Genomic DNA, 15,133 nt, shown 5'->3' with positions numbered 1-15,133 from the left:
CTTCCTCACGTGGCCCTGAGGTTCCTGAGCTCTGAACCTCAGGCCTGGTGGGACACTCCTCAGGGTGCCCTGACCTGGGGTGCCGGGCTATTCCGTGCTGGTGGGCTGTGGGCCCTGGCTGGGGGTGCCGGGCTATTCCATGCTGGTGGGCTGTGGGCCCTGGGCCCTCTAACTCATGCCTGGTTGCAGCTCCTCACTGTGAACCCCGAGCATCGGTTCTCCAGCCTCCAGGACGTGCAGGCAGCCCCTGCGCTGGCCGGCGTGCTGTGGGGCCATCTGAGCGAGAAGAGGGTGGAGCCGGACTTCGTGCCCAACGTAAGCCTGTGGGTGGCTCAGTGGGGGGGGGCCCTGGGCTGGACGTGGCATCATCCACGGGCTGGGGCTCAGCACCCATCCCTCTGTAGAAAGGCCGTCTGCACTGCGACCCCACCTTCGAGTTGGAGGAGATGATCCTGGAATCCAGGCCCCTGCACAAGAAGAAGAAGCGCCTGGCCAAGAACAAGTCCCGGGACAACAGTAGGGACAGCTCCCAGTCCGTGAGTGCCGGGGCAGGCTCAGGGCGCGGTGGCGGGCTGGGCTTGGGGCTCCTCACCACCACTGAGCAAGGCGTGTAGAGACTCCTGGCAGCCCACACATCTTGGAAGTCCAGACCGTTTCCTGAAGTCCTGAGAAGGCCAGAGACCTCCCTTCTGCATTTCCCAGCTCCCACCTCGCTCCTATGAAGCAGCTGGGCAGGGACAACCAGGGCTGGGGTTGTGAGTGCACGGGGACGGCCATGTGAAGCCTTCATGCTTGCCCAGGTGTGCTGGAATTGGTTGTGTGTGCGGGGACGGCCACGTGAAGCCCTCACACTCACCCAGGTACACCGGCTTTGGTTGTGTGTGCGGGGACGGCCACGTGAAGCCCTCACACCCAGGTGCATCGGCTTTGGTTGTGTGTGCGGGGACGGCCACGTGAAGCCCTCACACTCACCCAGGTGCGTTGGCTTTGGTTGCGTGTGCGGGGACGGCCACGTGAAGCCCTCACACTCACCCAGGTGCGTTGGCTTTGGTTGTGTGTGCGGGGACGGCCACGTGAAGCCCTCATACTCACCCAGGTGTGCTGGTGTTGGTTGTGTGTGCGGGGACGGTCACATGAAGCCCTCACACTCACCCAGGTGTGCTGGTGTTGGTTGTGTGTGCGGGGACGGCCACGTGAAGCCCTCACACTCACCCAGGTGCGTTGGCTTTGGTTGTGTGTGCGGGGACGGCCACGTGAAGCCCTCACACTCACCCAGGTGTGCTGGTGTTGGTTGTGTGTGCGGGGACGGCCACGTGAAGCCCTCACACCCAGGTGCGTTGGCTTTGGTTGTGTGTGCGGGGACGGCCACGTGAAGCCCTCACACTCACCCAGGTGTGCTGGTGTTGGTTGTGTGTGCGGGGACGGCCACGTGAAGCCCTCACACCCAGGTGCACCGGCTTTGGTTGTGTGTGCGGGGACGGCCACGTGAAGCCCTCACACCCAGGTGCACCGGCTTTGGTTGTGTGTGCGGGGACGGCCACGTGAAGCCCTCACACCCAGGCATGCTGGTGTTCTGGGGCCACCAGGACAGGTAACCACGAATCAGGTGGATGAAGAACAGCAGTGCGTCGTCTCCGAAAAGGATCTGAGTTGTAATGAAATGGTCTCCCGCACAGCTGGCTGTGTGTGAGCTGCTCTTTGTCTCCTGCAGCTCCCCTGTCTTGGTAATTGGCTCTGTCTAGGCAGCGGGCATGGTGAACCCATTGGGCAGTTACGTGATGATCTCAGTTTCTGTAAACCGGAAGTCCAGGCACGGTGTAGCTCTGCCCCCTGCTTCTGGGTCCCGCCAGAGTGTAAGCTAATACTGACTGAGATCGTGGTCTCGTCAAGGATTTGATGGGTGCTGTGGTTGGAATGTTTCCCCTAAAACTCATGTTGAACTTTGTTTCTTATTGTGGTGGTGGTGGAGATGGGACTTTTGGGGGCTGATGGAGCCATGTAGGTTCTTCCAGCATGGGTGGGGCTAATGCTGTTGTAAAAGGGGCGACTTTAGTCCTCTTTTGAGTCTTTGCTCCTCTGCCATGTGAGGACATGGTGTTCCCAATGTGGACGTGGTTCGTGTTCTGTGTGAACGTGATATTCACAACAGAGCATCAACAGGCTCCCTTTTAATCAGCAGATTTAAAAAAGAAATAAAAAGACGCTGTTGTCTCATGGTCTGGAGGCCTGAGTCCATAGTTAAGATGTCAGCAAAGCCGTGCCTCTTCTGAAGGCTCTCCAGGGAGGGAAACCAGTCCTTGCCCCTTGAACCTCCGACAGAGGCTGCCTTGACCTAGACACATCCCCCCAGCCCCTGCTTCCGCTGCCGCGTGGGGTGTGCCTGTGTGTGCATCTCCACCTCCTCCCCTCTTCTCATAAGGACACCTGGCATTGGATTTAGGGCCCACCCGGATCCATTATGGCCCCATCTTATCTTGATGATATCTGCAAAGACTTCACTTCCACATGAGGTCACATTCACAGGTACCCAGGATTAGAACTTGAATGTATCATTTTGGGGACTCAGTTTGGCCCATACCACCAGGATGTGACTGATATTCACCAAGGAGTAGCTACAGTTATGTGTTGATGTCGGGGTGACAGTGATGACCCCGGGTCCCTCGGTGGTCCCCTTGCCCCTGGGTCTGCCTCAGCCTGTGGTGGGTGTTCTGGGAAACTCTCATGCCCAGGATGAGGTACGAGCCCTCATGGGAGACTCAGGGACGGACAGTGTGCAGAGCCCAGCTGGTCATGCTGAGATCCCAGGAGGCTCTGGGTGGGAACAGGTGAGGCCAGGCACTCATGAGCAGGAGGAGCTAGGCTTTGTCTTGGGTTGGTTGTGGGGAGATGTTTTGGCTGGAGGGTGGTAGGTGTTCTGAAAGGAAAGCATTACTCCAAAAAAAAGTCCCACTGTTAACTTGAGGCTGAGAGAGGTTTTTGGAAACAGCTTTATTTTGGTATAATTCACATTCCATACAATAGACAATACACCCATGTAAAGTATATAATTCTGTGGTTTTTAATATAGTCACAGGGCTGTGCATCCTCCACCACAATCTGATTTTAGAACCTTTTCACGTGCTGTAAGAGAAAGACGCCACCTATTAGCAGTCACACCCCATCCCCTTTCCTCCCCTCCCCTGGCAGACACGAAGCTACTTTCCGTCTCTGTAGGTTTGCCTGTTGTGGGTGTTTCATGGAAGTGGAGTTACACACTATGGGGTCTTTGCGGCTGGCTTCTTTCACTTCGCAGGATGCTTTTGAGGTCCATCCACGTTGTAGCCTGTCAGTGCTTCATTCCTGTTGATGGCTGAGTAATATTCCACATATATATCACCTTTCCCTTATCCAGTCATCAGTTGATGAGTATTTGTTCTTTCCACTTGTTAACATTTTTTCATTATTATGAATAATGCTGCTGTGAACGTTCACTTACCAGTCTTTGTGTGATATGTACTTTTATTTTTGGGGGGCGCATACCTAGGCGTGAACCTGCTGGGTCGTATGTGACTCTTTGCTTCATGTTTGGAGGAAATGCCTACCCTTTTCTACAGCAGGTATGCCATTTTATGCCCCTACCAGCAGTGTGTCAGGGTGGCAATTTCTCCACACACTTGCCAAGTCTTGTTATTGTCTGGTTTATTTTTTTTTTTAATTATAGGTATCTTAGTGTGCAGTGATTGTGTGGCTATGATTTGCATTTCTCTGATGATGCTGAACATCTTTTGAGGTGTTTTATCAGGTATTGTGTCTACAGAAATGTCTATTCAAATTTTAAAAAATTTTTATTGTCTTTTTTTTAGTCTACTCTGACAATGTATTTTAATTGGCATATTTTATTTTACTTTATTGTTTTTTTAGAGACAGGGTCTGGCTTTATTACCAAAACTGGAGTGCAGTGGTGCAATGATGGCTCACTTCAGCCTTGACTTCCTGGGCTCAAGTGATTCTCCCTGCCCCAGTCACTGGAATAGCTGGAACTGTAGGTGTGCGCCCCCACACCTGGCTCATTTGAAAAAAAATTTTGTTGAAGAGACAGGGTCTCACTATGTTGTCCAGGTTGGTCTCAGACTCTTGGAGTCTTCCCACCTAAGCCTCCCAAAATGCTGGGATTACAGATGTGAGCCACTGTCCCTGACCTAATTGGTGTATTTTAGACTATTCACATTTAAAGTGACCATGGAGGCTGAGGCAAGAGGACTGTTTGAGTCCAGGAGTTTGAGACCAGCCTGGGCAACAAGGTGAGACCCATCTGTATTAGTTTATTTTCACGCTGCTAATAAAGGCATACCTGAGACTGGGTGATTTATACAGGAAAAAGGTTTAATGGACTTACAGTTCCACATGGCTGGGGAGGCCTCACAATCATGGTGGAAGGCAAGGAGGAGCAAGTCACATCTTACATGGATGGTGGCAGGTAAAGAGAGAGCTTGTGCAGGGAAACTTTTGTTTTTAAAACCATCAGATCTCATGAGACTCATTCACTATCATGGCAACAGTACAGGAAAGACCCATCCCCATAATTCAATGACCTCCCACCAGGTTCCTCCCACGACACATGGAATTGTGGGAGTCACAATTCAAGCTGAGATTTGGGTGGGGACACAGCCAAACCTTATCATTCTTCCCTGGCCACTCCCAAATCTCATGTCCTCACATCTCAAAACCAATCATGCCTTCCCAACAGTCCCCCATAGTCTTAACTCATTTCAGCATTAACTCAAAAGTCTACAGTCCAATGTCTCATCTGAGACAAGGTAAGTCCCTTCTGCCTATGAGCCTGTAAAATCAAAAGCAAGTGACTTCCTAGATACAATGGGGGTAAAGGCATTGGGTAAATACAGCCATTCCAAATGGGAGAAATTGGCCAAAACAAAGGGGCTACATGCCCCATGCAAGTCTGAAATCCAGCAGGGCAGTCAAATCTTAAAGCTTCAAAATGAACTCCTTTGACTCCATATCTCACATCCAGGTCATGCTGATGCAAGAGTTGGGTTCCCATGGTCTTAGGCAGCTCTGCCCTTGTGGCTCTGCAGGGTACAGCCTCCCTGCCGGCTGCTTTCATGGACTGGCATTGAGTGTCTGTGGCTTTTCCAGGTGCTTGGTGCAAGCTATTGGTGGATATACCATTCTGGAGTCTAGAGGATGGTGACCTTCTTCTCAGCTCCACTAGGCAGTGCCCCAGTGGGGACTCTGTGTAGGGGCACCGACCCCACATTTCCCTTCTGCATTGCCATAGCAGAGGTTCTCCATGAGGGCCCCAAGCCTGCAACAAACTTCTGCCTGGACATCCAGGTGTTTCCATACGGATCTGAAATGTAGGCAGAGGTTTCCAAATCTCAGTTCTTGACCTCTGTGCACCTGCAGGCTCAATACCACATGGAAGCTATCCACAGCTTGGGGCTTGTACCCTCTGAAGCCACGGCCTGAGCTGTACCTTGGCCCTTTTCAGTCATAGCTGGAGCAGCTGGGATGCAGAGCAGCAAGTCCCTAGACTGCACACAGCAGAGGGACCCTGGATCTAGCCCATGAAACCATTTTTTTCATCCTAGGCCTCTGGGTCTGTGATGGGAGGGGCTGCCACAAAGGTCTGTGACATGCCCTGGAGACATTTTCCCCATTGTCTTAGTGATTAATATTCAGTTCCTTGTTACTTATGTAATTTCTCCACAGAAAATGGTTTTTTTTTTTTTTTTTTTTTGTTTTTTTTTTTTTTGAGACAGTCTTGCTCTGTCACCCAGGCAGGAGTGCAGTGGCGCAATAGTGGCTCATTGCCACTACAACCTCCGCCTCCTGATTTCAAGTGATTCTCCTGTCTCAGCCTCCCAAGTAGCTGGAATTATAGTCATGCACCACCACACCCAGCTTATTTTTGTATTTTTAATAGAGACAGGGTTTTGCCATGTTGACCAGTCTGGTCTCGAACTCCTGACCTCAGGTGATCTGTCCGCCTTAACCTCCCAAAATGCTAGGATTACAGGCATGAGCCACCATGCCCAGCCAGGATTTTCTTTTCTATTACATTGTCAGGTTGCAAATTTTCTGAACTTTTATGCTCTGTTTCCTTTTTAAAACGGAATGCCTTTAACAGCACCCAAGTCACCTCTTGAATGCTTTTGCTGCTTAGAAATTTCTTCTGCCACATACCCTAAATCATCTCTCTCAAATTCAAAGTTCCACAAATCTCTAGGGCAGGGGCAAAATGCCGCCCGTCTCTTTGCTTAAAGCATAACAAGAGTCACCTTTGCTCCAGTTCCCAACAGGTTCCTCATCTCCATCTGAGACCACCTCAGCCTGGACTGATTGTCCATATCATTATCAGCATTTTGGTCAAAGCCATTCAACAAGTCTCTAGGAAGCTCCAAACTTTCCTACATTTTCCTGTCTTCTTCTGAGTCCTCCAGACTGTTACAGTCTCTGCCTGTTACCCAGTTCTAAAAAGTTTCTTCCACATTTTGGGTATCATTTCAGCAGCACCCTACTTTACTGGTACCAATTTACTGTATTAGTCTGTTTTCATGCTGCTAATAAACACATACCTGAGACTGGGTTATACACGAAAAAGGTTTAATGGACTTACAGTTCCACATGGCTGGGGAGGCCTCACAATCATGGTGGAAGGCAAGGAGGAGCAAGTCACATCTTACCTGGATGGCAACAGGCAAAAAGAGAGCTTGTGCAGGGAAACTTTTGTTTTTAAAACCATCAGATCTCATGAGACTCATTCACTATCATGACAGTAGCACAGGAAAGACCCGCCCCCACAATTCAATGACTGTCCACCAGGTTCCTCCCATGACACGTAGGAATTGTGGGAGTTACAATTCAAGCTGAGATTGGGGTGGGGACACAGCCAAACCTTATCACCAGCTCTATAAAATACTTAAAAAATTAGCCAGGTGTAACAGTGCATGCCTGTAGTCCCAGTGACTTGAGAGGCTGAGGTGAGAGGATTGGTTGAGCCCAGGAGTTTGAGACCAGGCTGGGCAACATGGCGAGATCCTGTCTCTACTCAAAAATTTAAAATTAGCTGGGTGTGGTGGGACACACCTGTGATACCAGCTACACAGGACGCTGAGGCAGTAGGATCACTTGAGCCCAGGAGTTCAAGGCTGCAGTGAGCTATGATCATGCCCCTGCACTCCAGCCTGGGTAACAGAGAGACACACTGTCTTGTAAATAAATAAGTGATCATTGATAAATTCAATATGATATCTACCATATTCATAAGTGTAGTCTATTTGTTGTTCCTTCTTTTTTCCTTATTTTTCTGCTTTTTCTGGTTTTAATTAAGCATTTTATAGGATTGTAGTTTATCTCCTCTCCTAGCCTATTAATTATACTTCTTTTTGAAATATATTTAGTGGTTGGCCTGGACATTGCAGTATACCTTTAGCACACAGACTGCCTTCACCTGACACTCCGCCCCTTCGTGTGCAGTGGGGTGCCTTGTGACGGTACCTCTCGTGCATTCCTCCTGTTCCTGATGACATTGCTGTCATTGATTTCCTTTATCTGTATGCTATAATTGCTCGCTATGCTATAAATGCTCACTACGTTGTTACTACTGTTATTTCAAACAGTTATGTTTTGGATCAATTAAGAAAAATTTAAAATTTCATTTCACCTTTATTCATTCCTCCTCTAAAGTGCCTCCTTTCTTTACGTAGACCCAAGTTGCTGACCTAAATCATTTCCCCCCCCCGAAGAACTTTGTTTAACATGTCTTATAGGACAGGTCTAACAGAGATGAATTCCTTCCCTTTATGTTTGTCCAAAAAGGTCTTTATTTTTATTTCACCTTTAAAGAATAATTTCACTGGATATAGAATTCTGGCTTGGTAGGTTTTTTACCTTCAACACTTTAAATATTTCACTCTACTCTCTTCTTGCTTATGTGATTTCTAACAAGCAGTCTGCTCTAATTCTTTTTCTGTAAGTAGAATTCCTCCCCACCCTCCACCCCCAGCTCCTTTCAAGATTTTCTCTTTGGTTTTCTGCAGTTTGAGTAATGATATGCCTAGGTGCAGATTTTTTTTGATATATTCATTCTGCTTGGTGTTCTCTGAGCTTCTTGGATCTGTGGTTTGGTGTCTGTCATTAATTTCAGAAAATGCCCAGTCATTATTATTTCAAATATTCTGTCTCTTTCTCTCCTCCTGCTAGAAATCCAATTATGCATGTGTGGTGCCGTTTGAAATTGTCCCACAGCTTTTGGATATTCTGTTCATTTTTTTCACTCTTTTTTTTCCTCTTTGCATTTCAGTTTGAGAATTTTCTGTTGACATTTCTTCAAGCTCATAGATTCCTTCCTCATCTGGATCCAGTCTACTGAGGAACCATCAAAGGCATCCTCATTTCTGTTACAGTGTTTTCTATTTCCAGCATTTCCTTTTGATCCCTCCTTGGAGTTTCCATCTCTCTGCTTACATTGCCCGTCTGTTCCCCATCTGTTCTTGCATACTTTTCCCTTGGAGCCCTTACCATATTAATCACAGTTATTTTAAATTTCCTGTTTGATCATTCCAACCTGGGTGCCATATCTGGATCCATTCTAATGCGTGCATTGTCTCTTTACACTATTTTTTTCCTTAAGACCTTGCAGTCTGCCTTGTAATGTTTGTTGAAATCCAGACATGATGCATCTGGTAATAAGAGCTGAAGTAGATGGGCCTTTAGTGTGAGGTTTATGTTTATGTTAGGCCAGGTTTGGGGCAGATTTTAATGTCTGCTGTAGCTGTGGGTACCAGAGGCTTCACATTTGTTTTCATTTCCTCGGTTGCCCTTGGGCTTCCCTATATCGTCCTCCTCAGAGAGCGTCTGCATTTTGTGGCCCTATCTGCTGGAATCCCTGTCACACTGCAGAAACCCTGTGGGTGTGTTGGGAAGGTGGCGGGTAGGGAACTGTTCCACAGTCTGTGACCAAATGTCAGTCTCGGGGGCCTGTGCCCCTTCACAGTTGTTGATCTGCTTTTCCCCTCCCCTTAGGTGAGACAGGCTAAAGTGGGGTACAGGCTGAAAAACAGTCTTTCCCCAGTGAGATAAGCCTTTCCTTTGGCGAGCAAATTCCATTTGCTGTGAAGAATGCTCCAGGTATATTTCACAGCGGTGACTGTCCCCATCCCATGGCAGAGCCCGGAGAAGGGATTGTCCTTGGCTTCATTAAGACCTGGCAGGGTTCCTGGAGGGGAAACCCACAAAAGGTTGGGGGCCCCATAAGACTGCAGCCTGGGAGTTCTGCATACAGCCCCAGCCGTTCCCCAGAGCTGCCTGGGAGGTGTTCGTGCAGCTCCTGCACCATCAGCTCTGCTCCAGGCCAGTGGGTCTTGGCTGTGACTCTGCTCACCTGTCTCTGTAGACTTGAGGGTCGTAGCAGTGCTTTGACCTCAGCTCTCTGATGGGTCCAGGAAAAGTCATTGATTTTCATTAGTTCAGCATTTTTCCTGTTGCAGGGATGGGAATGAGGCCTTCCACGTTGTTCGCGGCACAGCAGAAGCCAGAAGTCCTTGCTCGTCTTTGTGTTTCTTTGTAAGAGTTATGTATTTTATTTCCTGGACGCAGGTGTCTGGTCAGACAGGTGATTGGCAGGTGTTTTCTCCTGTTCTGTGGGCTATCTTTTCTCTTGCTTGGGGGCATCATTTGCAGCAGGGAAGTCTTGGACCTTGATGTTGTCCAACGTGGCGATTTCCTCCTCGGCTACTTGGACCTTGACGTGGTCTATCGTGGCGATTTCCTCCTCGGCTACTTGGACCTTGACGTTGTCCAACGTGGCGATTTCCTCCTCAGCTACTTGGACCTTGACGTTGTCCAACGTGGCGATTTCCTCCTTGGCTACTGTGCTTTGTCTGAGGATCCATCAGCTCAGCTGAGGTCACGGGGATTTACTCCCACACTTCCTTCTAAGTATCGTATAGTTTCAGCTCTTGCATTTAGCTACGTGATTCATTTTGAGTTAATTTTTATGAACAATGTCAGGTGAGGGTCCAGCTTCATTCTCTCATTGGTGGATATCAGACTGTCCCAGCATTATTTGCTGAAAAGATGATTCTTTCCCCATTGAAGGTGCTTTTGACATCACACCTTGTTTTTTGACTTGCCATTTTGTTCCATTGTTCCAGATGTCTGCCTTGTGTCGGGACCCCACCATCTTGATAACTGCAGCTTTGTAGCAAGCTTTCAAATCAGGTTCTGTGAATCCCCCAATTTTGTTCTTTTTGGACATTATTTGACTATTCTGGGTCCCTTGCATTTCCACTGAATGCTGAGGGGTTTGACAATTGCACCTGAGCTGCCAAGCAGGTTTGTGACGGTGTTAGGGACTGAAGCCTGGTCCATTTCCCAGGCCCCTCATCGCTGTGGGTGACATCTGGGGTCCGATGCTGTGTCTCAGCACGTGTGCAGGCACCACGGGTGCCCTGAGACGGGGATTCCTGGTCGAGTTACTCAGAAAGTATCTCGGGAGAGACCCCCACCCCCCACTGCCTGCGGGATGGGAGATGCCAGCAGAGCTTGGCTTTTTTTTTTTTTTTTTTTTTTGAGACGGAGTCTTGCTCTGTCGCCCAGGCTGGAGTGCAGTGACCAGATCTCAGCTCACTGCAAGCTTCGCCTCCTGGGTTCACGCCATTCTCCTGCCTCAGCCTCCCAAGTAGCTGGGACTACAGGCGCCCGTCACCTCACCCGGCTAGTTTTTTGTATTTTTTAGTAGAGACAGGGTTTCACCGTGTTAGCCAGGATGGTCTCAATCTCCTGACCTCGTGATCCGCCCATCTCGGCCTCTCAAAGTGCTGGGATTACAGGCTTGAGCCACCGCGCCCGGCCGGCTTTCAAGCAGAAATCCAGAAACCCTGTGGGGAGCGGCTTCAGCCTTCAGGGGACCCGGGAGCATCACCTGTGACTCGAGGTCCCTGCCCTGAGGGAGCTGGGCTTTCAAACGCCCACACCCACCAGTCATGGGCGAAGGGCCCCTCTGTGGCCCGCTGGCTCTGTGTGTGCTGGCAAAGGGCTCCAGCCACCCAAGGAAGAGGTACAGGCAGGGCCGTCAGAGGAAGGGCAGGGCAGATCCGGGCCAGGCACAGACCCCACCATGGCATCCTGCTGGGAGCGCTCCACACACCTTGGGAGTCCCTGTGGAAAAGGGTCGTGCTCGCACATCTCGGTGACTCACAGCCCGGCTTAGGTGCCGCTCAGAGCCACCTCTTTCAGATGTTTCTGGAACAGCTCCTCAGGCTTCTGGTGATCTCTCTGCCTAGGAAAACGTGGCTGTGGACATTGCAGGATGACCAGCAGCCCCTGCCACTGGGCTGCACACAGGGCCACGATGGGCGCTCACATTCTGCATCCCTGGTGCCCACCCCAGCCCCTCCCACCCTGTGTCGCTGTGGATTGCAAGATCCCGGTGGCTCAGTCAGACCCTCATCCTGGGAGGCAGAGTTGGCAGTGAGCCAAGATCTGGTGACAGAGCGAGATCAAAAATAGGATCCATGGATAGTGGGCAAGAGTGTCCAGGTGGTTGAGGCACAGACGACATTGACAGGGAAGAGACCCCTTAGCCCTGGGTGGGGCCGTGAAAGCATGCTGTTGTCCATCTGGAGTGAACGCAGACTGTTGTCACACACTGCATAACGACGCTTCCTTCACTGGCCAATCGCGTGGGATGGTGGTCCCGTAAGATGGAAACGCTGGATTTTGCTATACCTTTTGTATGTCTAGATAGGGGTGAGCGTTCTCGTGTGTCTAGATAGGGGTGATTATTCTCGTGTGTCTAGATGGGGGTGAGCGTTCTTGTGTGCACCCACTCACACGTCCCCTCCGGCCTTCAGAGCCCAGCACCCTCCCTCGCAGGGCCTTGGCTGTGACATGGGTGACTTCCTGAGCCTGTGGATCTGAGGTTCTGTGGTCCTCAAAAGTGGGCATCCTTTCTCCTCAGCTGCAGATGGGGGCCCTTTTAACGCCGCCCCGAGGCCTGCGACTCCCTGCACTTTCCATTGTGACTTGACTGATCTGGGTCTGTCATTTGCTCACACGTTGGTAGTGACCGACGTCACCATCCAAGTCCGTGGTCACCATAATGATGCTTTCCCCACACCACGCCAGCGCTGAGTGACCAGCACCCCCTCCACCCCACCCACACCCTCCCGACCCCTGCGTCTTGGGAAGTGGTCCTGCTGCCCGAAGGAAGTAGCCCTGCCTGCCCATCACACACCACCGAGGGTGGGTCCTGCGAGGGGCAGCCTCAGTCCACAAACCTGTCCTGAGGGCTGGCTTCTAAGACAGCCCTGGGGGGCAGGGCCTCAGAAGCAGGCCTGGGGTGGGCGTGTGTGCTGTGATGAGGGGCTGGGAGAAGCTGGTATGAGACAGGAAAGGCCTGGCAAGGGAGTGGTTTCCAGCAAAGTCCCGCAGAGAACAGCTTCCGCCTGGTCCTGCAGACCCCACGGAGCAAGTCCAAGCCATCCACCCTGAGGCAAGGGAGCTGGGCCTTGGCATCCCTCGGGGCTTGGGTGAATCACCCGCGGAGACGTGAGCTCCCCGGCAGTCTGGCTCCTGGAGGGCCGGGATGCTTCAACAGCCCAGAGGCCATTGTCCAAAGAAAGCCACGGGTGGAGGCCCGATGGGGATGGCCAGACACTCACTTGAGGGGAGTGGGCGGAACCTGGACAGTGTCCCCCACACTCACATGTGCCTTTCCGTCCACAGGAGAATGACTATCTTCAAGACTGCCTTGATGCAATCCAGCAAGACTTCGTGATTTTTAACAGAGAAAAGTGAGTGTGTTGGGGGTGGGTGGGCGTGGTGGCAGAGAGGAGGAAAATGGGGCTAAGGTTTAAGGTTTTCTTGGCTACATGAGCTGGCATCTGTGGGCCTGGGGTGTGTGGCCCCCCTCTCACACCAGCCCTGAGCTCCTGCAGCCACATGACCTCTGTGGGCCTGGGGTGCACGGCCCCACTCTCTCTGGGGACTCTGAGCAGCAGCTGTGGAGGGGAGCGGCAGGAGACCCCTGCCAGGCTCTGGCATGTTTGAGCTCCACGCGGGGCCTGTGGCTGGAATCTGGGGAGAGACTCGTCGTCTGCCCAGGTGAGGGGTGGTGACTTCCTAGGAGGCCCCATCAGAGCCGCATCAACTCCCCCACCCAGGCACACTCTGTCTCTCACCTCTTCTAAGTGTCAGGCCCTAGAGGACAGAAGGGCACAGATGACTAGCAGCAGGCAAGGCAGGCCAGAAATAGCAGCAGCTGCCACCTTGGGGCCCAAGGGAGGATGGATGCCCCCTCTGCCTGTGTGGGGCCAGGAGGGCCTCCTGGAGGAGGTGTGTCTGAGCTCTTGTGGGCAGAATATTCAGGGCGTGGGCAGGACTTGCAGGGCATGTGCAGACAGGTGAGGGCACTGGCTGGCACCCCGGGGATCAGACCATCGGGTGAAGAATGAGGCTCAGGCGAGCCTTGTTCCCAAGTCACTGACCTGTGGCACCTGCAAAGAAGGCGGCCTTTTGGCTTCTGGCTGGAAACACCCCGAGCCTTGCCAGTGTGCTCACGTGCCGCTACCCGCCCCCAGGCTCCCTGCCGCACCCAGTGTGTTGGGAGCCTGGCCTTTCCAGCAGACACCCAGCCTGTGGCCCATCTTGGGCATCCACGCCATGGCCTGTCCCGTGAGCCCGTGGGCAGGTCATGGGACCGTGAGGCCAGGGAGGTGGGGGCATAACGCCCTCCGTGTGTTCCTGCCACCCCAGGTTGAAGAGGAGCCAGGACCTCCCGAGTGAGCCTCTCCCCGCCCCTGAGCCCAGGGATGCTGCGGAGCCCGTGGAGGACGAGGAGCACTCCGCCCTTCCCATGTGTGGCCCCATCTGCCCCTCGGCCGGGAGCAGCTAGGCCGGGACGCCCGTGATCCTCACCCCTTGAGCTGCTTTGGAGACTCGGCTGCCAGAGGGAGGGCCATGGGCCGAGGCCTGGCATTCACGTTCCCACCCAGCAGCCTGGCTGGCAGTGCCCACGGTGCCCGGACACATTTCACACCTTGGGCTCGTGGTGGTGCAGGGGACAAGAGGCTGTGGGTGCGCAGACACCTGTGGAGGGCAGCACGGAGGGCATTGCCTGCGGGCCCCCGAGACCCGCCTGGATGGAGGAAGCGCTGCTGGGCGCGCTCTTACCACTCATGGGGGGCCGGGGTCACGGATGAGACAGGAGTCTTGGTCCCCACTCAGCCCGAGGCTGTGCACAGCCCCCCTCACAAGGTGAGCCCTTGCAGAGCAGGCCGCGGGTGTCCCAGGCTTGGCTCGGTTCTTGGAGGTCAGGGGCGCGGGTTGGGGTTAGTGGGTGGGGAGGTGAATGTTTTCTAGAGATTCACACTGCCCCAGCAATTTCTGTATACTTTTCACCTCTGAGAATTACAATGTGAGAACCGCTTGGTGTTGCATATTCTGCGCATGTCCTGTGCCTGCCTGGCCATCAGGCCCGTGCCTGCAGTTTCTGGTTGGCCTGGACTTAAGGCAGCCAGTCGGGGGGCAGCTCCTCAGGGCAGAGGCCCCCAGAGTTCCAGGACCATGGCTTTGGGGTGGGTGCCTGTCTCCGTGGCCCTGGAGCCGTAAGGCTGTGGAAGGCAGAGACGGTGCTGGAGGCAGAGGAGCCCAGGACAGCCCGTGCACAGGGGAGCCACCGCAGTGCTGGGCAGTGCTTGGCCCTCCGTAAAGGGACACGTCCCTCTCGCTGTGGCTGAGTGGTTCTGTCGTTGGAACTGAAACTGGGTAAACGGCCTGTGCGCTTCTCTCCGGTCTCGCTGGAGGAGGAGCCCGTCAGCCCAGCGCTCCAGACAGGCCTGTGCCGGTTTCCTCTGGGGGAATGGGTGTGTCAGGTCTGTGCCCCCTCCCGGGACAGCGGCCATGGTGGACACGTGCCTAGACCCGTGTCCACGAGCCCCGCTGCACCCCTGGCAAACAGCTGCGAGATGACAACAGCCAAAGAACATTTGGGGAAGAACCGGCCGTGCCAGGAGCAGAGTGAGAAGTCTGAGGGGAGAGAACGCAGCTTCCCGCCCCCAACCCACCCCTGTCCACTGAATCAGGGCAGGAATTGGCCTTCCAGCCCCAGCAGCTGGCATGGGGGACA

At 52.7% G+C, this 15,133-nt stretch overlaps 1 protein-coding gene across 3 annotated transcripts in view; it reads left to right on the top strand.

Annotated features, from left to right (window-relative positions):
• Positions 1-14,434, top strand: part of STK32C (serine/threonine kinase 32C) — a 101,462-nt gene extending 87,028 nt beyond the window's left edge. For all 3 annotated transcript variants that reach the window (XM_050805518.1, XM_050805517.1, XM_050805519.1), the window contains 4 exons: positions 190-315; positions 405-536; positions 12,733-12,800; positions 13,762-14,434. In XM_050805518.1, the coding sequence (XP_050661475.1) occupies positions 190-315; positions 405-536; positions 12,733-12,800; positions 13,762-13,900 (465 nt within the window). In that variant the 3' untranslated portion in view covers positions 13,901-14,434. The remainder of the gene's footprint in view (positions 1-189; positions 316-404; positions 537-12,732; positions 12,801-13,761) is intronic.
• Positions 14,435-15,133: the final 699 nt, after the last annotated feature.

This window comes from Macaca thibetana, chromosome 9 (assembly GCF_024542745.1).
Source record: "Macaca thibetana thibetana isolate TM-01 chromosome 9, ASM2454274v1, whole genome shotgun sequence".
NCBI lineage: Eukaryota > Metazoa > Chordata > Mammalia > Primates > Cercopithecidae > Macaca > Macaca thibetana.
Note: the sequence above shows the minus strand (reverse complement) of the source record. Positions and strands in the feature narration are given on the sequence as shown.